The sequence below is a fragment of the Erigeron canadensis genome, chromosome 2 (assembly GCF_010389155.1).
Source record: "Erigeron canadensis isolate Cc75 chromosome 2, C_canadensis_v1, whole genome shotgun sequence".
Taxonomy (NCBI): Eukaryota; Viridiplantae; Streptophyta; class Magnoliopsida; order Asterales; family Asteraceae; genus Erigeron; species Erigeron canadensis.
Genome location: NC_057762.1, coordinates 22,962,702 through 22,986,738, shown reverse-complemented (window position 1 = coordinate 22,986,738; position 24,037 = coordinate 22,962,702). Strand labels below are relative to the sequence as shown.

The 24,037-nt window shown below is 31.8% G+C and overlaps 3 protein-coding genes across 3 annotated transcripts; 1 reads left to right on the top strand and 2 right to left on the bottom strand.

The window, feature by feature from the left end:
• The first annotated feature begins 886 nt into the window (after window positions 1-886).
• Window positions 887-7,094, top strand: LOC122586974 (eEF1A lysine and N-terminal methyltransferase). The gene is made up of 16 exons (XM_043759024.1): window positions 887-1,377; window positions 2,080-2,181; window positions 2,304-2,370; window positions 2,534-2,712; window positions 2,796-3,056; window positions 3,278-3,361; window positions 3,455-3,502; window positions 3,604-3,668; window positions 3,771-3,819; window positions 3,962-4,232; window positions 4,312-4,427; window positions 5,085-5,165; window positions 5,248-5,322; window positions 5,435-5,589; window positions 5,917-6,067; window positions 6,693-7,094. Exons 1-16 carry the CDS (start codon window positions 979-981, stop codon window positions 6,888-6,890), a joined length of 2,301 nt encoding a protein of 766 aa, XP_043614959.1. The 5' UTR covers window positions 887-978; the 3' UTR covers window positions 6,891-7,094.
• A 967-nt stretch (window positions 7,095-8,061) lies between these two features.
• On the bottom strand, window positions 8,062-10,990 carry LOC122586975 (dnaJ-related protein SCJ1). The gene is made up of 5 exons (XM_043759025.1): window positions 10,722-10,990; window positions 10,558-10,635; window positions 10,350-10,428; window positions 8,545-8,618; window positions 8,062-8,447 (listed from the first exon to the last, which is right to left on the bottom strand). The coding sequence occupies exons 1-5, from the start codon at window positions 10,851-10,853 to the stop codon at window positions 8,376-8,378; spliced, it is 435 nt and encodes a 144-aa protein (XP_043614960.1). The 5' UTR covers window positions 10,854-10,990; the 3' UTR covers window positions 8,062-8,375.
• Window positions 10,991-17,414: 6,424 nt separating this feature from the next.
• Window positions 17,415-19,118, bottom strand: LOC122588392 (transcription factor MYB14-like). Its single transcript, XM_043760497.1, has 3 exons — window positions 18,891-19,118; window positions 18,019-18,148; window positions 17,415-17,923 (listed from the first exon to the last, which is right to left on the bottom strand). The coding sequence occupies exons 1-3, from the start codon at window positions 19,021-19,023 to the stop codon at window positions 17,437-17,439; spliced, it is 750 nt and encodes a 249-aa protein (XP_043616432.1). The 5' UTR covers window positions 19,024-19,118; the 3' UTR covers window positions 17,415-17,436.
• Between the last annotated feature and the right edge of the window lie 4,919 nt (window positions 19,119-24,037).

Sequence of the window (24,037 nt, the reverse complement as noted above, 5' to 3'; positions counted from 1 at the left end):
CCAATTTAACTAAAAGGCGTACGTTCGTTTTTTTGTTTTACGTTTTTATTTTTATTTTATACTTTTAACTAAAATTGTCGTTCTCTTAGTAATTTTTGACTTTTTACAACTTATTCTACGACTTAAGTTCGTATACGCGTTCATGTGTCTTTTGCTTTCTACAACAATTTGTATGGTATTTTTTTTTTTTATTTCTTTGTGTGTTTCACATATAATTGTATACTATTAGTATGTTTCATCTTTCTTTTTCGGTTTATTCACATTTTTATTTGTCTTTTATTTTTCTCAATTAATCATATATAGTTGTTACATGATTAACATTCAAATTTTTATTTTTTTATTTTTTAGTTTTACGTTTATATGCAACAATACATTTTTAGACATGTGTTAAATAAAAAACAAACGAATGTGTCTCCCACCTGTATAAGATCTTTGACAACATTTTGTCACCAGAACAACGCTTGGGTAATATAACTAGTTGTTATCATATACACAATAACTTTTAATTAAAAAATACGTGGGTTTGTTTTATATTTTAATCATAACTTAAAATATATATCTTGTTTTATTAAACTGACAAATAAAGAACCAAAAATTTTAAAAATAAATAATATATATACACTATATATATGATTGTTAAAAGATAGAAAAAATTAACAATGAAATATGTTCATTTTTCTCTTTTCCATTGTAGTAAAATCATATATTTATCCATTCCCTTTTTCATAAAAAAAAAAGTTTAATTATCGGGGAAGTGTAAATAATTTTTACACTTTTTTATTATGTAAATGTAACTTTTATTTGATTCATTACATATAATTAACCCGTTAAACTGGGTGTTTAATATAAAAAGTTTACATGTAAAATACCAAACCAAACAAAAACACAAAACCCACCCCAACCAATTCACCCTTCTTTTCGCCGTCAAATATATCTGGCCAATAACAAAAGCCCGGTCACCGGAACACACACACACATATGGGAAAAGGAAAACAAAGAAAAGGGAAAAAACAAGAAGCAGAGCTATTAAGCACATTAGATGACTTCACAAGCAAAGAAAACTGGGATAAGTTCTTCAGTATAAAAGGCACTGACGACCCTTTTGAGTGGTACGCTGAGTGGCCTCAGCTCCATCATTTACTTGTTTCCGAAATCCTCGGAGAAGAAAAAAACAGTACTCGGGTGGTCTCAGAGGTTCAGATTCTGGTACCTGGGTGTGGGAATTCAAGGCTCTCCGAACATTTATACGATGATGCAGGGTTTAAGAGTATAACTAACATTGATTTTTCTAAAGTTGTCATTGCTGATATGTTGAAGAGGAATCTCAGGTCTCGCCCTTGTATGCGTTGGCGGGTCATGGATATGACTGCTATGCAGGTATCATCACTAATCCAAAATGTCAATTTAGAGGGTGTTTGTGATTGCGTTTTGAGCTGATTATCTGATTATTGCGTTTGTATAATGCAAATAATGGAAAAATGTTTCTGTCAAAATAAGTGATTATATGCCTTTAACTAGCGAGAAAACACAGTTTTGGAAAAGCGGGTAGGGATATGCTTTTTCAAAACGTAGTTTTTAGACGCATAATCTATTTTATAAACACAAACACAATGTCTGGCAACATGGTCAACATATACACTGATGACGGGCAAATCATGATATAATTAAGTTGTTATGAATTCTATAAAATATATTGAATTACAAAAAACTTTACCCACAAGTCTAAAAAAGGGACTATTAAGCAGATTATATTTTAACTTAATGACATGTTAGGCTAATAGGAGGTTCGCTCCTCTAAGACAATAAACATATGAGGTTTCCCTGTTCAAGTTACCCATGGAGGGCAAGTCTGATTCAGATGTATGCGGCCTAACTGGGCTAACCCTGTTATCATTTACGAATACTTCCCCCGACCACCCATAGGATTTTTATCTAGTGAGATTCGAATCTTGGACCTTGTGAGGACAGTAATGTCTGACCACTATAGCACCTTGTTGGTGGTTTCACTCTCTAAGGCAATGCAGTTCTTTAATATCATAAAAGAACATTTTTTTTGTCTCTGATTGCTGCTGTTTCCAGTTTGCAGATAAATCATTTGATGTTGTTCTTGATAAGGGAGGATTAGATGCTTTAATGGAGCCTGCGCTTGGCCCTATGCTTGGGAATCGATATGTATCAGAGGTCTCTTGGAGTCTATTTTAAGTATAAGCTTCCAAATAATATATTTCTTTGTTGTGTGTTCCATAAAAGTGGATGCTGCCTAACTGATAATATGTGAATTAACACTCGGTTTTTAATGCCAGGTAAAGAGGGTACTAAAAGAAGGTGGAAAGTTTATATGTCTAACTCTTGCAGAATCTCATGTTTTAGGTATCGTTTCACATAGATTCCTTTTTTGTGTTGAATTTTGCAATTCTTGAACTTACACCTTTCATCGCAAAACTTTTTTTTTTAATCACTTGAGAAATTTGAATAGCTTTTTATCACCTTGTGGTCTTAGTTATTACACTTCAATTTCTCTGTGTTCTTTTAGGCATGTTTTTCCCCAAGTTCCGGTATGGGTGGAAGATCAGTATTCATGTATTGCCTCAAAAACCATCTAAGAGGTCAGATTTAAGAACTTTTATGTTGGTTGCTGAGAAAGCAAATCCCACTGTTCTGCAGATGGTATTGACGTCTTTCTATCGTGATACACTTGGAAGTGGTGATCAGGTACACAAATCTTTTGTATTCATAGAGTATATTTTGTTGTAATATTTGACATTAAAGTACTACATATATATATATATATATAGGCCAGTGGGATGTTTGAAGCACTTGAAACTGAGAACAAAGTTCGAGCAAAGTGGTCCAGTGGTAATGATATATTGTACTCACTTGAAGACCTAAAAATAGGAGTCAAAGGGGATCTTTCAGAACTTAGTCCTGGTCGTCGGATACAACTTACTTTAGGAGAACCTGGCGAGTCTCGCTTCTGCTACAAAACTGTACTTCTAGATGCTAAGCAAAACTCTGATGATTTTTTATATAATTGCGGTGTCTTTTTTGTGCCCAAGGTCAGTCTTTCATCTTACATCCTGAAACTTTGTATATATAGTTGAAAATACCATAATGATGGTAATTTTTGATTGATGACTTATAAAAGCTTATTCTTTTTCTCCCGCATTATTGTTCTTATTGCATTTAGCTGTAGTCTGGGCTCTCACCAATTCAATAAAGCAAGCAATTCATTGTGTAGTTTTCATTATGAAATTTGTAACTATATTATAGATTTCAGACCCGGTCTCAAGAATGGCTCTACGCTTCAGAAGAAGGGCAATGGATGATTGTTGAAAGTTCAAAGTCAGCTCGGTTGATAATGGTAGCTGCGTTTAATATCACAAGCATATAAACCTATCTCTAAACTCACCATTGACTTGGACCACCCAAATTAAACTTTACCCATTCGTTTCAGGTTTTCTTAGATTCTAGCCATACTGGTACAACCAGTGAGGAATTACAGGCAAGTAATTGTATTATGATTGATTTATTTGTCACAAGTCTATCCATGCCTATTAATAGAACGAAGCTTATATATATGTATATATATATATTTCTCTTCAGAAGGATCTTTCTCCTCTTGTTAAACAACTAGCGCCTGCTAATATCAAGGACCCAGCTCAAATTCCGTACGTTGTTTTGCAGTATCTTATGCCAATGTGATCTTAAAATCTTACCTTAAGAAAGATGTTTATGCTGATATGTGTTTGTGTGGATGAAATTTTGTTTAGATTCATGGCAGCAAGTGATGGGATTAAGGAGAGGAAAGCTGTTCACCAGGTATTGGTCTTCTGTAAATACTAAATAGTCCATTATTACTTTATTAGTGTAAAAAAGGGTAAACCAAATGGTCCATTATTAGTGTATGGTACTTCAAGATGATATTTATTGTGCTGAGTTATGATTTTTGTTTTGTTTGTAGGTCACATCTCCGTTGACTGGTGAAATAACTGTTGATGACGTGATATACGAAAAAGTTGACAGTGAACTTGGTCAAATATTTTTCTCGAAGGACCTTATATATCGCCGGCTAACTTTTGAAAGATCAGAAAACTTGATACAGTCTGAAGGTTTGCTAACAAGAGAAAGGTCTCTACAAACTGTTTCTGACAAAAACAATAAGTCAGGTTCTTCCAAATCAAAGAAGAAAGGAACTCAGACGACTGATTCTAACGTGTCATTAGCAGCAGATGGTTGGCATCCTTTTCTTTTTCTTTTTTCCATGGGTATCATTTGTTTGGGCTCTGATTTTATGCCATCTAAGGGATGCAGACAATGATTTGAGTGTTGATCACGGCTATTTAGCTAGCTCTTATCATTCAGGGATTATATCTGGTTTTATGCTGATCTCATCACACCTGGATAGAATGGCATCATCTAGAAGACCGGTAATAAATTTTTTCATTTACCTTATTTTGATTGAAGTCTTTCGCTTATGTTCCTATGCATTTACGTTACTCCATCTGTTATTTTTGTACCTAAATATAAATGTTAGTTGTCTTAGTTCTTCATGCTCTTTGGGTAATTCTGATCTTTGTTCTTTTGTCGTTTATATATTTAAGGTAAAATTTCAAATGTTTGTTAACTTATGTTTTATTTCAAACCGGTTGAACACAAACATTTAGCTACAAGGGGAATAGGTCATATGGGTGGAACAGGTTGGAAGTCGGCCTAGGTCTTATATAATGCTTTCAATCTCCTAAGCAGTTTATCTAAATGATTAGATTATGAGTGTTATCATTTTTTCATGTAATCATAATTAGTGATTTAGTGCATTATTATACATTATAATATGGACAATTAGGTTTGTACGGGCCAATTCCCCTTGCTAAGAATGACCCAATTTGATCAGTTTCTTTCTTGACCTGTAAGTGAACCCCCATCCTGTCACTTCCATTGTTACGTCTGTGAGCAAATGAAAAGGGAAGTATTGCTTCCTGTTTCAGAAATATGTCCAAGGGTAGATAATGGTAGTCCTGTATCACATGTGGAGTCAATTGACTGTTTGCATCCTTCCATATATAGCTAAATATTCTACTTTTCAGGTTAGGGCAGTTGTAATTGGTCTTGGTGCTGGGCTACTTCCTATGTTTCTTCATGGATGCATTCCATTTCTACAAATTGAGGTAATATGAAAGTTTCAGGTTAATGGCTTGTTCAAAAAAACAAAAGGAACCGTAATATAACTTTTTTCAACTGGTACTTCAGGCTGCAGAGTTAGATCCAGTAGTTGTAGAACTTGCAAGGGACTATTTTGGTTTCAGAGAAGATGAACGTTTAAAGGTTATTCATCAGTTGTTATCATCTATTTATCCAGTTCTCTACATTAGATATCGTTTTCAGTCATTACTCTGAATAGGCAGTAATCCGCTTTGAATTTTGGTGAACATATTAGGTACATGTCACTGATGGGATCAAGTTTGTGGGAGATGTTACTGGTAAAGCAGCTAATGAAAACAATGACAAACTAGACATTACTGGTAAAGCAGCTGATAAAGGCAATGACAAACTAGATATACTTATAATAGATGTTGACTCTCCAGACTCGAGGTTGGTGTAGCTCTTATTGTATTCTTTAGTTTTTGTTAATGAAGAAAGGAAAGGAAAGGAGAGGGAACAAATCAGCCCAATTTTGAGAGGAAAAGTGTTGAAGCAATTTACGCTGTAACTTCCCCTCCTTATCTTCCCCTCTCATCTCCTTTCCACCTTTTAAAAAAATCTTATGTAATTTATAAATTTTCTCTTCCTATTCCTTTCCTTTCTTCATTAAAAAAAAAAATTAAGAATACAGTAAACTCAGCGTTGTGTTACATTCTCTCTTTGTCGTTTAGTTGTTTGTGTACACTCTGAAGTTATCTTCCACTTCTTTTTGTGTAGTTCTGGAATGACCTGTCCTGCTGCAGACTTTGTTGAGGAGTCTTTTTTGAAAACGGTTAAAAGTTCTCTGTCTGAGGAAGGTCTTTTTGTTATAAATCTGGTATCTCGATCACAAGCTATCAAAGAAATGGTTATATCAAGAATGAAAGCGGTAAGAGCCCATTCCAGACACATCATTTTCGCTTAACATTGCATTCTAGCCGTTCATTCTTAACGGCTTTTATCTGTGTAGGTGGTAAAATTGGGGGGGTTAGGTAACAAGTCACGGTAGGTTTTGTCATTTTGATCAGAAATAGTACTTATTTTATTATGGGTTAAAATGGGTTGGGGTTCGGTCTACACAGAAACACTTCTTTGTCATTATGAATAAATTTATAAGTAGTTATTTTGGTAGCTATCATTTACAAAGACAGTCTGGTAGTTATTAATTTATCATTTACAATTATAAAGACTATCTTACTCGAGTAATAATCTAACTCAATATTATAAGACGATTATTGAGGCTATATTCATTTTACATGATGAAGCTTTTGATATGTTTGACCCGTTTTCATTGTGGTTAAGTTTAGCGATTGACATGTTCGGGAAAAAAGATATTATCCAAATGGTTGAAGTTGTCTCCTCCAAAAATTTATTGACCTGACCAACTTTCTTTGACCAAGAAAAGGATGCTAACTCAAAGAGGCACCTGCTAATGATGCTAACTAGATTATATACACAATGGACTGATTCTTTAACATTAATTTATTTATTGTTTCCCATTTTCTCTTTTTTAGGTGTTTGGCAAACTTTTCTCCCTTCAGCTTGAAGAGGATGTTAATGAAGTTATCTTTGCCCTTAACTCAGAGGTCAATACAGAATTTTCTTCACCTGATGCTTATAATCAACTCGAGAAACTATTGAATGTGAAAGACCCTGGGATGAAAAAAATCATAATTGATTCCGCAAAGAAGATCAAACCTCTGGATGGTTGATACCTGCCACTCTGTTTTAACAAGATTTCCCAACCTGTCTATGCATCAAACCCGTTTCTCATACTTATGTGGATTATATTTAGTTCTTTAATACAACATTCGGGTAATTAGGCGTGTACACAAATTTTCTTTATTTGTGATTGATTGTACAATATTATCGTCTTGTCATGTCTTAATCTAATTATTGAACTCATTTCTAGAAAATTTCATGTTTTTTGCTACCGTGCCTACTATTTACTCGGCATGTAATGACCTAAAATAACTATTAATTTAGTATATGGTTTACGAATTTTATAATGTCATCTAAATGCCTATAAAAAAACACTATTTTAGTAAATATTTACCATTTTGGCAAATGTTTATAAAAATACACTGTTTTGATAATTCTATTTTTCATCTACACTATTTTAGGTATTAACTCGCCTAAAAGAGAAAAAATCTCGATATTTGGGTAGCCTACAAAAACATTATTCCCTTAATATAACTTTAAATTATTAGATTTTCTATTTTAGCACACTGTCACAATTATTTTCATTTCTTACACTACCTCCACCGGGTCATCACAGACACCAGCGTATTTTTTGTGAGATTTAATAATCAACATCACCCATGTAGGCCAACAATTGTAGCACATTCTACGAGGAATAAAATTAAATAGGATTAAAATGTTACTGATAAAATGAACTCATTAGATTATGCGAAATATAATTCCAGCAGTTTAATAACTAGCGAGAAAAATGAATGAAAATAAAAACGGAGGCCCGCCATCCGCCCACAGTCTGTCTCGCCCGCCGACCCATGAATTCTTCAGAGAGGGCCAACAAGCCGGGCATACGGGAACCGTCGAAGAAGTGCTTCAACAGGGTTGATGAAATGGTATCTTTTGAAACCATAAACTATAAAATATCATTGAGTTTACCATGGCTGCAAAAGAAGAGATGGTATTAGCTTTATAACACCCACAAGTCTATGGGATCTTTATCCTTTTTTGCTTTTGGTTACAATCAAGAGTGACATCCCATTACATAACTAAACATAATCAAATTGGCTCGTTCAATGATTCCAGAATCTCTTGTCCCCCATTCGCTCATGCAGTAGAAAATAATATATATTAAATAGTTTACCAGCCATCATCATTTTACCCATAACATACAGGCGTTGGATAAAGATATAAAATGAAAAGTATGCACAGGCAATCAAACACCAACTCACATACAAGGTAAATCCTTTCCCAGAGCAATCTTTCAACAAATCCTAAGTATTACTGTAACATTTGTATTTGCCAATTCCTACTCTAGATAAGGCATATGTGGAAAAGGGTGTTGAGCTTTTAACCATAATACAAAGTTGACAGCAGTGATACAAAGCTTTACATCATAGTTGCAGCAATAATCAATCTAAAACTGCATATCCATGACTAGTGCACCTGCACCGCCAGCAGATCGACTGCCTCAAGGGTGTAACCATATGTACCAAGCCCCTGTCTCATAAGATGGAGGTCTTCATCCCAAGGCCGTTGCATGTTAAGATGAGGCCCTTGTAACGGTTAAGGTAATCCTGCCCTCCCAATTGGGTGATAATGTCAGTAAGAGGTTAATGAAATGGGGCTAATGTCAGTGATACATTATGAATTTATGGTAATGATGATACTTACAACAATGTTGTAATCGTAAAGATATAGCATTCCTTTCTTGTCATACTCTTCTTTGCGAATAGGATCACTCAGAACTGCAAAGAGAAGAACAATGAAAAGGTTTGATTCTAAACTTCAAGTTGTTCATGATATGCCACAAATTCATATTCATATAACCACTGAAAGGTAGAAAGATCTGAAAATGAGCAACTGCAACAGAAGTGCTTGCTTGGGAAAGGTACGAAATGGTAACGATAATGATTGAAGGTTGTACAGTCACATTACCCAAAGAATTGCGAATAATGGAACAACTGCCCACAAAATTGCATACCCCTAACCATGCTTTATCCGATTAATGACAAAAAGCATTGTTTGGGCTTCAGATTATCATAAATGGCTATAAGCTTTGTAACTATCTCAGCTCATAACTGTAAATTCTATATTGACGGTTTCATGCCTTGCAAAATATTTGACTTACTCTATTTTGTATCTTATAAACTAAAAGCCAAAAGGCCATGCCAAATACAGTCGTATTTATCATCAAGATTACATTATCGTATACAGTACAAGAAACATAATCATTCATTGCTCCCTAATCAAATCAATCCTAAGCACATGTCATTAAACAAATGACAACAACAGGCACTTATTTGTAATTAAAAAAAATACGAAATAACTTTTAAGTGGAAGTGGAAACATTGAGTTCTTTATGGACTCTAAAGTCTACCTTTTAAGCTTTGTATCTTAATTATGAGAGTCAGGGGAATATAGGAGCACATAAATAAAGACTGAAGCTAGTCGCAAAAGAAATCAACCAAAAAAAAAAAAAAACATGTGATCTTTGAACCAATCCAATGATATATACTCAAACTCAATATCTATCAAAGATAGATACCAACAAGATCACACACATATTTTAATTCATGTATATATACACACGCATGAACTTATAAAATTATATGTTTCAAGAACACAAGAGAGTCAGTGTGATTGTGTGGATAATGGGAGTCAACTAATCCAAAATTCTGAAGTATCAAAGAAACTTAGAAAGTACTTATGAATGTGTTTCTACATGTATATTCTGACACTAAACTAATAAAAGGAAGAGGTGATCTGCATGGGTCTTTCTATTTAAGGGTTATGTTCCCTGAAATATATTCAATTATTGGCCAAACCTTGTCGTATGTACCTAGCTTTTAATGTTGCTATTTTGTGTATCCAATATTCAAATATGACAATTCAAACATTGTATGTATACATGCAATAAACTTTTGATTTGGAAGCAATCTCTCTACCCTCATCTCGTTTAAAGATACGGTTCTCTATGTCCCCCCCCTCTCCCATGCCCCGTTCATGTCGGGACTGGATATCATTGTTATGGTATACAATAGACTCTTGACAAAAGTTTGATATACTCTTAAACACTTATTTATATGTTCAACGTACATAAAATAAGGGGGTTAGAGTCTTGGGTTTCATCCCAGACTTGCATGGTTAGAGCACCGCATACCAATTAGATGTCACTGTGGTGTCTCAAATGCTAACTACTAACTCGTTGTTTAAAAAATAAAACTTCTTACTTTAATTAATGCATCCCTACGAGAGGCTAAAAAAATGAATCGGTTGGATAACCTACTCTTTTTTTTTCTTTCTCATCATAACCTACGGGCAGCCTAGTTTCTTTAGTCGACAATTCTAACATCGTTGTATAGATACTATACTAGTGTGATATACATAAACAAAGATGCAGATGATATATATATATACACACACGTAACAAAGAAACGAAAAATGGAAAAAAAAAAAAAAAAAAAAAAAAACGAAACCTTGGTAAGCTTCATTGATTTCTTGAAACTTAGATGTGGCACTATCCTCTCCTCCTTTTTGCTTATCTGGATGCCATTTCTATCCAAAAACAAAGGTAAATTGGGGTTTTTTAGAATTCAATTTTAAACCCTAAAAAAATAATAAAAATCAAAACTTTCGTATTCGAATTCGAAATGAGAGAATTGAAAGAAAGAAAGAATGACTAACCAGAGCTAAACGAATAAAATTGGAACGAATTTCATCATCAGTAGCTTCATAATCCACCTCTAATATTCGATAGTAATCCTAATTCACACAAAAATCAGCTCAAATTATTTGTATACATAATAAATATATAGATATAATATAGATATAGAAGTCAAAGAACAAACCTTGGGTTTAGAAATGAGAGAGAGGTAATCGAAATTGAGATAAGACGTATCATTATTATTATATTCTTCTTCTGCTGCTTCTTGGTTGCTATTGTGATTAGTAGAATCGCCTTCCAATTCTTCCCATCTCATTATTATTATTTTTTTATTAGTAAGGCTGGTTTTGTTAATTTAGCGACGGAAATAAATGAGAGGGAGAGAGAGATGCGGCGGCAGAAAGATGATAAATTTGTTTGTTTAGTGAAATGGTGGGTGGGTTTCCCGACGGTGAAGAACAATATAGATTTTTGGATTTTTTTTTGTTTTGTTTCTATTTTTTTATTTTGTATTACTATCACGGTACTCGTGCTATGCGGCGGTGGTCGTGGCGGCGATGGTGTGATGGTTGGACGACTATTGGTGGTGGAGTGAGTTGTGTATATAATTGTTGTAAAAGGTTAATAGACATATTTTAAATGATACAAGACTGACAGCGTAATTTAATCATTAATGTTAAGAGGATAGTATAAATGAAAATATTTTAAAGGGTTTTGGGTAAAAATATTACATATTTTCAATATTATCAAAAATAAAAAATGTTATTATTTTTATAATATAGTATAGATATTTTTGGGTTGAACTTAAATCAATGCTTATGTTTATTTTTGTTGTGAAATTTAGTTTGCCACGCCAGGTGATCCATATCCACATTATTAATAGATTAAACTAATTTTGCCTGTTTGATATCTCTAGCAAAATATCAACCCCTATCCACTTGTTTGTCTACTAGATTGCTGATTATGAAAATGATCTGGTGTAGCAAGGCGGATCGCAGTTGGACAAGGATTTTGAAGATTTCCGGTTGTAAAGTCACCGGTTAGTTCCTTGCCACTGAACCGGATTGAACCGCTTGAACCGGATTGGTTGGACAGGACTGGACCGACAATCGAACCGTTTTGAACCGGTAAAAAAAAAGTCAAACCTCCTTTTTTTAAGTTTTTCTTTCAAGTTTTAAGGACAAAACATTTTCCCATTAAAAACAAACCTCAACCAATTAAACGTTTACGTTTACGTAATATTTGTAAAGTCTAGCCTTCTTTCGAATGAATTTGTATATATTTGATGAATTGTTTAATTGATAACTTAAATATTCAATTATATACAGACTTGAACTTTAGTTTGGTTTAAACATATAGAAAGGTGCTTACAATGTAATGTTACGATGAAATAGACTACAATAAAGCTATCAATTTCTAATATAGCTTCATAGAAGCACATTTAATACGGTAATGTAATACATTATTTGCCAACAAATGAAGTAGACTATGTTAATATGTTTATTAATACACTAGAGCATTGTACCCGCGCGATGCAGCGGTGGTTGTGACGGCGACGGTGTGGTGGTGGAGGCGAGTGTTGGTGGTGGATGCGACGTCAAGTGTCGTAGATAATTCATATAAAAGTAATTGATTTAAAAGGTTAATGGAGATATTTTAGAAAAATAAAGGATTGATAGTGTAATTTAATTATCAATGTTAAGAGAATAATGTGTGTGAAAATATTTTAAAAGGTTGTAGCCTTGTAGGTGTAAATATTACATAGGAGGACATTTTCAACATCCCCCCCATGTAACTTTCAACATGGGGGTATTTTCTTTAATATAGAGTATAGATTATTATTGAATGAGGAATGCTACAATGATAAAGTTTTTACAAACGTTTCTTTACTAACTTACGTGGAGTGATCATTAGACTCATCCATGTCATCCAATATTGACTAAATTATAAAGGTTAATTAAACAAGGTCAAATAAAAATCACGACAATTAATCTTCTTTCTCTCCCTCCTAATATCTTCTAAGTTACAGTATATTATGATCTTTTCTAGATCAAAAAACAATTTGTCAACATTAATCTTTCATCATCTTTTTCTTCTTCATTACATGATAAAGAGATATTATTGGATCATTTATCCTTTCTTTTTTCCCCATCAAAGGCCATTAAAAGAGTCATTATCAAAAACTAAACAGTTTTAGTATTTTGAGGATGTAAATCATCAGTTAATTATATATATTATAGGCTTAGTTTACTTGCCTGTTAAATTATTATCCCAAAAATAATGAAACTTTTATATTACAAATGCAATGAAACTTTTGGTGTTAAAAGGAAATTTGTGTTATTGAATACAGAATAATGCTATAATATTAAAAATGAGATTGTGTTAAGTTGATCAAAATTCAATTAAAACCAATTGTTGTTCATTGTAGGCATCATCCAAATTAAATGCCGTGGAAAAAGAAACCATATGTGAGATAGGTGTTGATGAACAACATGAAGATGTTTTTTCTTAAGACAAAAGTAACAGTCTTAGTTATGCGTCTGGATTTAGCTTCTTCTGAAGATATACCATTGTGTGATTTTTATAATTAGAAAGGTATCTTCTAAAAGCATGGAAGTCCATAATTTCGACCTGTTGCAATTTCAGATGTAGTTATAAAATAGATAGTCCTCATAATTAAGTGTAAATTCATTGTAAATGACAACATCTTAATGAATTCGGGCCCGAATGAACCGGCTGGTGTAAACAATTGCAAATCGTTGACTCATATACATTTAAGTGGACTTGAATCTGCCAAAGAAAGGGACAAAAGAATAATAGTAGAAAGGACCATTTCGTTTGAACACTTGTTAGAAACATACAATAATCATCGTTTCGTAGACAGGGTACTATGAACCATTTATATTTTCAACACTACATATATTTAGCCACTACAACCATGTAATTTAAAAATATTCATGTAATTTAAAAATATACGAAATAAAATAAAATATCGTTAAAAAAACATCATTTTGACTTATTATTAGTGAAGTTTAACCACCGATAGATGTCATCTGTTAGTTAAAAATATTAATATTCATAAAAGATAGGTTCAAAACATCAATATTAATATTCATAAAAATATTAATATTTGTAGACAGGTACTATGAACCATTTACATTTTCAACACTACATATATTTAGCCACTACAACCATGCCCAAGTATTATTAAATCTAATATGTTGTAATATGTGGGACATTTATTTTTAATAATTTTGAATATGTTTAAATTTTGATTTTATTGGTGATAAACTTTGTTTAATTAGAATATTATCTTTTGAGCTAGAATTTGGTTGACTTTTAAATAATTAATCCTGAAATTTAATATTATTAAACTTATGTTATGATGAAGTTAGAATTTGTGGTATTGTTTTGATAGAAATATGTATGGTAAAAAACCGGGTCCGATTCCAATCCGATCAATAAAATTTTGTTAGGCTGGTTCAGTGTCAAGTCTAATTTTCAAGAAAACGTTAAAAATGATTATAATCATGGTTTCTTAAATTATTTGGCTTGTGATTCAAATTACATCTCATATATATTCATGTAATTTAAAAATATACGAATAAAATAAAATATCGTTAAAAAAACATCATTTTGACTTATTATTAGTGAAGTTTAACCACCGATAGATGTCATCTGTTAGTTAAAAATATTAATATTCATAAAAGATAGGTTCAAAACATCAATATTAAAACATTGTCATGCGATGTATTTGAAAAAGTCACGAAATGCCTCGACTAAGTCATGTACATTTTATTTAAAAAGATTCATAGTTACCAACTAGTCTTTTTAATTTTAACATTCAACTTTGGAGCCTGAATTCTAACTAGACAAATCAAAAAAATAAAAAAACCACGTAGACTTGTTACTCTAAGAATTCGAAGCCAAAACTTATAGATAAAAACCAAAGAACACTTCTGAAAAGTAATAACCTCATATGTGACAAGTTTAAAAGAATGCTTTCAACTTGTCACCATTTGATGAGAAGAAGGATATACAAAAGGTTCTTAGAGTGCTCGTAATGGGTTATGGTGTCATCAAAGTGGAAGATACGACCCCGACGACTTGGTATGGTGCCATTACAACATCGACGTCTTAACGGGGTGGAAGAACCAAGGTGGAATGATAGACGCTGAAGATTGTCGCCGTCCTTTTTTTTTGTAAGCAAACTTTTGTACTTCAATTGTTTATTTATTGTCCAGCCTCTACTTTTCTCAATTGAGATTGAACTTATTAGATGGGTTAATTAAAAATAATTCTTTTTTCAAATTTTATTGATAGATGAGTAATATAATAAGTGTAATTTAGGAGTAGAAGTATGAGTAGAATAAAATACTGTTTAAAAATAAAAAATAAAAAAATACCATGTTCTCCTCTATATATTCAAATCTATATGTAGTATGTATATGTATATTTTGAGAATCAATTTTCCTTTTAGTTATCAACATATATCTCAATTGCTATACCGACATGAGTTCAGATAAAAAAATAAATACACTTTGCGATGTTATTTTAAAACCGTCGAACTATTACCTGCTCTTGCTGCCGAAGAAGAACGAGAACAACAACTTGAAAACGAACCCAAAAGTTCAAACCGCAACAGAACTAAACGACGAAGAAGAGTAATCCTGAGAGATCGTGTGGCGGCTAATGCCCTTCTAAATCATCATTACTTTGATGAAGATCAGCCGTGCACTGATCACCATTTCTTTTAGTCTGATTAATTTTATGTTTTAAGATAGTTTGTTTTACTTTTAAAGTATTGTAATAACTACAGTATAACCTCTATAAATTAATAATGTTTGGATCAGGGTTTTTTTCATAAATATATCGACATATTATTATATCGATAAATTAATAAATTATGAATTTAAAGATATTCATATATAACCTTCAAAATTTCCCTTTTTAATTTTCATTTTTAATTTATGTTGACACATTAAATTAAATGAACTTGTCAAGTGCATTGTTTTAAATTAAAGATAGTTCAATGTACATGATTCTAAATTCCTCACTATAAAATGCCCAAGGATAGGTTTAAAGTCACATCAACTATGGCTTCTTTACTAAAAGGTGTTAAAAAAATCAACTATGAGTCCAGGACCAATCAACAACAAAAATTGTTATATAAGTATAAGAGAGATCATCAAGGGTGTACCCAACAAAATTTGGTGCAGTGGCTTGACAAAACTGTTGATCTGAAAGTTAGTCAAACTACAATATAAAACACTCTCAAAAGATCATTGAACACTTCACAACTTTTGTTACAATACGAGACGATAATGTCTCAACTCTTAAATGCGATGAGAAAATTTAAAGATGAACTCAATTTAGATTCCAAGTTCCAAAAAAAAAAACAAATGACTATAGATTCATTATTTTACTAGACAATGCTAAAACTTTAAAATATTTAAGGAATTATTAATTTATAGTTTTATTGGGACTAATATATTTATATTAGAGTTTCAAAAAAGTTATTATCTTATTATTTTATTGATTGGGTCCGATTTTGTACTGGCCCCAAGTTGAGACCAGACAAATTATTAGTTTATCGAGGTTATTATTTTATCGAGTATTAAATTATAGAGGTTCTACTGTATCTATATTAATGAAGTTTTATTTTAGTTATCTGAATTTGTTATAAGATTATTAATAAAGAAAAAGTGTTATACTTTATATAAAAATATGATGTGGTGTGATTATTGTTACGGTTATAATGCGTTATTGAAAGGTATTTTGTTGGGTTGATATGTCATAGGTGTGAACCATTACAAACACTGTTACTAAACTAGTTAAAGTATCATAACAAGTTTCCTAAAACAATCGTTACAAACGGAATCATGGCAAACACGCTGCTTCACATTTCTAACTTTTGTTGACCTGTTTTAGTTTATTGATTTGCAATAGTAGTGATGGTCTTTAAAGTGTTTTGATAGCGATGGTAGAGTTATTGACACCAGGTCCTATCTTACTCCAAAGTCCAACTTATACGAGTACAATTTAAATGCACACAATATTGGATACATTCTACGACAATAATAAAGTAATAATATATTTAACTAACTAGTCCTAATTAATACTCATACGATGTACGTTAGCTATATGGATTGTATCATAAAGAAATTCAAATATGCCTCATACATGATTTATGAGTATGAAATACATTGTTGTTAAAATAAACCGATTATCGAAGTTAGGTTATAATAAACAGTAATGATAAATATAATATATGTTTAGTTAAAGTTTTGGATTTATCTTAATTTTTTAAAATCAAATCAAAATCAGAACTTGTAAGTATAGAGGATGACGGCAAATGGCCTTGTGATTTCGGATCGTAAACTAAATTTTATGAAGTCTTCATGTTATTAACTTATTATAAGTACTATAAGTAATAGGAGTTGAAGAATTGAGAAAGAAAAAGAGACCATTTTATTAATCAGAAAACGATCAATTAAATAAGTTTATAATGTGTTTTATATCTAGAAGTTATTCTAAGTCTAATAAGGAATTTGAATCTATATATAGTTAAATAATAGAATAAATAAATATATTAAAAAGACACATGAATTCGGTTCAATTTTTATTTAATCTTAACCTTAGATTAACCTTTGTTATTGTTTTGTATACAAAAGATACTTCATGTTTATGACACCCATCAGATTTTACTTTTTTAGACGTTGATGTTATTCTTATTTTATCTCTTTTTACTATGGGGATTTAGACTCAATTTTATTAGACATGAATTGTAGGAGATCATTCGACTCAATAAGCTAGGATCTTAATTCCCTTTCAAGTCACTAAAACATTACTTGTCTAAAGAGGAATTTGGATGAGATTACTAAAATTTGTTTTATTATTCACCATAAAATTTCATATGTTTGTTCCTTGTGAATCCCATAAAAATCATTGGGACATGGTGGACAAATAATTCCTAGCTCAAATAATGGCTCCAAGAAATTATCATTTGTGCAATTAATTTTGCCCTCAAAATCTTCTAGAAACGGTTCACCCCAAAAATCGCTAATGGTTTCTGCAGTCACTTGACTAGAACATGCCTCATCTTCCACTCCAGAATTCTTATAATTTGTGTTTGAGGATGTTGTGATAGAAAGAGATGATATTGGTGTGCTTTCAAGTATGTTAGCAGTGGCATGGTCTAACACCGAGTCAATATCTAATACATTTTTATTTCTCTTTTTTTCGTCATTGCTACTGAATTTGTTTTTGAAACTGTTTGGTTTTGATTTTGAAGTGTTGGCTGACCGGTTCTTGAGGGATGAGTGCCAGTGGTTTTTGATCTCGTTATCTGTTCTTCCAGGTAGGTGAGTTGCAATGGCGGACCACCTATATATATGAATACTTTAACTTGTTAATCATTATTACAAACAAACCGTTGAAATACGTATTCATATATATATGCAAATCTCAATTAATCAGACCTGTTTCCGAGCGAGTGATGCAATTGGAGAATAAGCTTGTCCTCCTCTTGACTAAAGTTTCCTCTTTTGATATTCGGACGCAAATAGTTCATCCAACGGAGTCTACAACTCTTTCCGCACCTTGATAAACCTGGAACCGTTACCACGTTTCAATATTAAGCAAGGTCAGTGATATATATAAAAGGTACGCTACAACAAATATGTTATTTATTAACACTCATTTCTTTACGCTTTTTAAAGATGTTTAAAAAATTGTTAATTTGTTCACACTTATATATGTGTGGAAAAAAAACTCACATTTAAAAGTGTGAATAAAGTTAAAGAATCAAAATCTTTTCACAATTATATATGTGGAAACAAAAATTTTACATTTTTAAGTGTGTAAAAATTTATAATTGTCCACACTTATAAGTGTGGAAGTAATTTGTGACACCAAATTTCCCCACACAAGAGGAAGTGCGAGGAATTTGAGTGTAAAAACTTAGCTCTCACACTTTTAAGTGTGAAAATGTTTGACATTTTTTCATACTTTTAAGTGTGAACATTTTGTTTATACATTTATACTTGTGAAAAGAGTATGATTTTTTTTAATTTTTTCACATTTTTAAGTGTGAGTTTATTTATACAATTTTAAATGTGAATAAATTAACATATTTTTTCACACGTTTTAGAAATACGAAAGAAATAAACATGAGCAATTGGCACAGTGGTAAGATTCAGGTAAGAACCATAATATTGTTAACAGCTTGATCTGTTTATGAGAACATAGGTAATTATGATGAATATACGATAATATTAAAATTAAATATCATTAGTTGTATATGTTCACCCGCATATAGTAATTTAATGCCTATATATATATATATATGAACCTGCGTGCTTTGGAAGTTGTCGCCAGTTCCAACAGCCATAAGTAGCAACATAAGCCATCAACTTGTGGTCTTCTTCAGGAGTCCATGTTCCTTTCTTTAGACCATCTTTGTCACAGCTTGGAGTCCTCACCATTTTTTAACTAGTAACTAATTAAGTATTCTGTGTGTTTCTTTGGATAGCATAGATTTTGATTCTTCATGAAGGATGATTGTGAGGTTTATATGAGCATGAGAGCATCCAAAACAGACAACCAAAACGTGCAACACAAAAGGAGTAAATGATAGGAGTGGTGTGTAAACGGACATAAGAATAAAGATTATGTGGGGTCCATCTAAGAAAATTCTTGGAAGAAAGATTATCCACACAATGGACTTTCCTCTGAGCTGCACTATTCATATTTAGGAAAATAGCATAACATAATATATGTTTTGATATGAAACATTAACTTATAGACTAACTTATTAAGAATTTTTGAAAAATGATAAATGATTTTTGTTGATAAAAACATTAATCTATATCTATACTATCTATATAAACAAACTACTCTCTCCTTCATTTAACTCTCTACCTTTGAATTACTTAATATACCCTCTACATTTAAACTATTTCCACACACCTTATCCCTGAAATTCTGAAATTACCCTTAATAAAAAAAACTCACAATTACCTAAAACTTCTGTTGTTATAAAATCTTCATTAATTCTAAAATTATTATTGTTACGGATAAGAAAAACATCTTAATTGTTTTATTACAAAATGTTTAAACAATATTGCCTTTTTATAACTCACGAAATTACGAACCAATTATGTCCTTTGTATAAATTTTAATCTTTGACTATTTATTTTTTTTAATTGTCTTGGTTTCCTCCCTTACAATTGTAAGTGGTTATTTTTCATGGTTAGTGTTTGCACTTCATTATTTTTTGCACCTAATACGCGACTTATTTTTAAAATGATATATATGGTTAGATCCTGCATTGACGCATCTCATGAAAGTAAACTGAACGCTATAAACCGTTACGGTGTCTAAAGCGTTATAGACCGTCGACGCTGTAACGCGCGGACACCACTCTAGTTAATTTATATAGCCTTAGGTTTACCATGCGAAGCACTCTGATGTAGCGTAAATATATATTACTATTTTACAGTGTCGGTAGAAAAACATATAAAAACATATAAGTTAATTAAGTATTCCTTTTCCTTTCGTCATTGTGCGTCAATGTGAACTTTGATGTCAGCACATTCATCTTTAATTAGTTACAGTAACATGCATATTGGTTATTTTGATTAATAAGATGAATTATATTGGCGTCTGGTATCCCGACCATTATTTTGGTAACCCGACCAGATTATTAATGATAGGGGCCCCGTTTTTACTCTATCATGTATACCATTGTAGACATGGAGGCCCACACTATTTTAGTTGAGATACTAAAAAGTGTGGTTAGGATATGGGGAGTGATTATATTTTAGATGCATGTTAATTAGTAATGACAAGCATCTAGTTCCCATTAACATGCATCTTAAAGTATTATGTTTTATAAAACTATATATTAGTTTTAAAAATATATATATCATATAAGAGTAAATTAGTGACTATAATATATCATCTTATCACTTCCTCCCCTCTCATAATGTTTCAAGCAACAAAGTAAACATTTATGTGACAAAAAATAGAGGAAATGTAGAGGGTGGTAGCGGTAGTATTTATAAATGGGTTTATAATACTAACGAAATTTAGAAAAAGATGGAAATATTGTTAGAGGTAATTTAATCAATTATCAAATTTGAAATTTCATAACATATGTGTGTGTTTTATTAAAGAGTATTAGATTTGTTTGTGTTTATTTTATAGATAGGGACGAAGAATTTGATGAGCATACAAAAACAAAACAAAGATTGAATGAAAATGTATTTCTTGATGTTTCATATCTTGGAGCTATGGATAGCACTTTTAATTTCTTTTTTTCAGTCATGTCTCATGCATTCTGGAGTTACAGCAGGCTTTTTTCAATTTTGGTAAACTTTTTTGTACTTATATATTTTTGCACAACAATGTAGTTTGCTGCTGTAGACTTGTGCCGTAGTTGTAAATAGGAAAATGATCGATCAACCTATAATGTTATTATTTATTAACTTGTTAGCCCATTACTATATGTATATTTTGTAGATGGAGCCCAGCAGGTCCATTTGAGTCCATTTAAGCCCAGCAAATATAAGGCCAACGATTTTTGCAGTAAATTCGGGCCAAACCAGTTTAACATGAGCTCAACTGACAACATAATTGACCGAGCCTTGGGTTTCATTTTTTCTATTTAGTGATTTTGGGTTAATGTGATCCATTTTATCATTATATATATAACAATCTAAATTTGGATTGCTACGATAGATGGCTTGGTTGGATAGTAATTGGCTTGGTTGGCTTGTAATCGGCTTGCTTCAGTTGTTTGTCTTTATTATTGTCGGCTAATGAAAAAATTTGGCCCAAATTTACAAACAATTCTTTATATTTTGCACCCTTTATCTTCTCTCTTTATCTTTTACAAACTTTTTACCTTTTGCAATCAGACTTAATTGGTTTCTTCTTTTGAAAGATGCTTAAAGGTCTCTCTTCAATCCGCAGCTGCCGTCATCGTCGTAGTCGTCGGCGTCCATTGGAGGTGTTTTACTTCGGCAATATACGGTTGTTGTCTTCCTAGATGTCTTCTTCTATTAATAACTGTTTGGTGGTTCCTCAACCTGCAGAATTTGTCATCCTGGACGTCATCGTTAGCAGCCGCCGGAAGTGTTTCAGGCCAGCGGTATTGTTCGATGACGGTTGTTACCGTGTCGGCGTGTTAATTAGTAGTAATTTGTTGTAACTTGGTACCTCTAGAGCATGCCAAATATCAAATATTGTACAAGTTTTTTCTTCCTTCATAACTCACTTTCGATGGAGTGCATCACAAATCCATGTTTAAATTTTGTTTGTATCTGTATATTTCAAAATCATTTACCTTTTTTCATACTTTAATGTGCACAGCTTCAGTGGCGAACTTAACTAAACCAAACAAATAAGGATGGTGTTTTTACATGATTTTTTTGGGGGTTGGAATGAGATAAAAGATAGAACATTTGTGGTTGAAATGGTGGATGTTTTTAACATGAGTCATAGACTCACACATACATGTGTAAGTATCTGTATACGTGTGTATGTTTTTGGAAGGATATTTGGAAAATCAAGAACTAAAGTCTGAGTAAGCAACAAGAGATTGGCGGATAGCAGGATAATATAGGTGGCATAGCATGTGGAATGGGAATGTCATGAGGTGGGGTTATAATTTGAATCAAAATTATTTTTAATTATAATAATTTTAATAATTTTAATTTTTTTATCAACCTTCATAAAGTTTTAGATAAATCAATTATTCTTCAATAGACATTATATATTTCTGTTATGAAATTTTATGTGAATGAATATTGTAGTTTACATTTATTCTTAAGTAAATGTTACACTAAACATCATTTAATTTATTGGTATTGGGTTACGATACAAATACGACATATATTTACTGGTTTCTAACGAATTTTAAGTAAGACAAGAAAGAAACCAACTTCGAGGATAAACAATTAACTATCCTTATATTATGATGCTGGTAGTTGTTTTGTAATACGTACATCTAAGTTTGGGTCTTTAGAACGAGTATAAACTCTTAAAAAAAACACACAAAAGCTACGACCCCGGGCAACGCCGGGGCAATTCCACTAGTTGTGAATATTGGAAAACTAAAATACATCAATTTTCTTAATTAATTTTCCCACTAGGAATTTAGATTGTTCCATCGATGATCATCTCAATTTGATAAGAATCAGACCTGATTCCGGTTGTAACTTGAGCATGAAAAGTGTTCCTCTGCTAACATATCAATAGCCATGCCTCGACATTCATTTATTGAACAATTTAGGGGCCATGGTAACAAGCATGAGTAGAGGCGTATCTAGAAAATATGATCTTGGTGTCTAACATATTTATTACGCACAACTAGTGCGTCAAGAGCTGGAGCAAGACCTGCCTCATCAAGCAATACGTACAATTGTAAAAATTGATTTTGTCAGTTTGATTAAAATAGAAGAGACAATTAACCGGATTTTATTTTTCTCTCTCCTCTCCCCTCCTTCTCTTCTAAGGTCGAGTACCCCTCATCCACATAAGTACAAAGGTTCAGTTGCACGATGTCGAGGAGCTTTTGTTACCTAGGTTTTTCTTGCCATGTGTTTTTTTTTCTCTGCAAGTTAAGCTAAATTATATGTAAAGAGAATCCCTCAATCAAGTTGGAAACTTTAGATTAAAATCAAATGTCAAAATTCAAATATAATGATCTTTGTGTTATAAATGTAATTTATATAAATATATATTTATATTGTGACTATCCATGTACATAACCTATAATCTCATTTATGATTATAAGATTCCTAGAGCCCTATAAATAGTGCCATTGGATTAGAGATATCTTAATAATATAAGAACTCTCTTACTCTCTCTACTTTCTTATGTCTTTGTAATCTTTGTTAGTAATTGTTATCTAATACGTTATCAGCACGATTGGCTCTTCGAGTAAGATCGCACTATCAAAAGGTATAACATATAGTCTAATTTATCATTGTTCCTTAACCTTTCATACTAATCCATATTGTAATTCATACAATGTTGGGTTGTTAGAAAGTTGTATTGATTTTCTTTTATTCTACTAATCTAATCCATATCGTAATTCATACAATTTTGGGTTAAATATGACTATTATCACATGACCATAAAATAGAGTCTTGGTCTCTTCGTTGGTAAAGTTTCTGTAATTTAATTTGGTCATCTTGTATTTTTAATTTCGAATAGTAATACAAGTATAAAGCCACTCAAATTTTTCGTCTTTATTTACAATACTTCTTTTCAGTAAATTTTTATATATATTATTTTAGTTTTAATTAATATTTTGATTATGATAACATATATAAATATAGACACAAAAGGGTATATACATATTATATCTAATGATAATGATAATGATGTGTTTGCTTTTTCACATAATGGACTAATTTATTTTTCTAAATCAATACCATCTTTCAAAGGCTTGGTCATTTTAGTAATGTTATTAGGTTACGTAAGGGTTTT

Coding starts and splice junctions, on each gene's coding strand:
- LOC122586975 (XM_043759025.1), bottom strand. CDS start 10,853: ATGAGATGGGAAGAATTGGAAGGCGATTCTACTAATCACAATAGCAAC. Junction 10,636..10,721: donor CTCTCATTTCTAAACCCAAG/GTTTGTTCTTTG, acceptor TGTGTGAATTAG/GATTACTATCGAATATTAGA. Junction 8,448..8,544: donor TTTACGATTACAACATTGTT/GTAAGTATCATC, acceptor TTGGGAGGGCAG/GATTACCTTAACCGTTACAA.
- LOC122586974 (XM_043759024.1), top strand. CDS start 979: ATGGGAAAAGGAAAACAAAGAAAAGGGAAAAAACAAGAAGCAGAGCTA. Junction 2,713..2,795: donor CACTTGGAAGTGGTGATCAG/GTACACAAATCT, acceptor ATATATATATAG/GCCAGTGGGATGTTTGAAGC. Junction 3,057..3,277: donor GTGTCTTTTTTGTGCCCAAG/GTCAGTCTTTCA, acceptor TATAGATTTCAG/ACCCGGTCTCAAGAATGGCT.
- LOC122588392 (XM_043760497.1), bottom strand. CDS start 19,023: ATGGTGAGGACTCCAAGCTGTGACAAAGATGGTCTAAAGAAAGGAACA. Junction 18,149..18,890: donor ACAACTTCCAAAGCACGCAG/GTTCATATATAT, acceptor TAACGGTTCCAG/GTTTATCAAGGTGCGGAAAG. Junction 17,924..18,018: donor CATCACTCGCTCGGAAACAG/GTCTGATTAATT, acceptor TCATATATATAG/GTGGTCCGCCATTGCAACTC.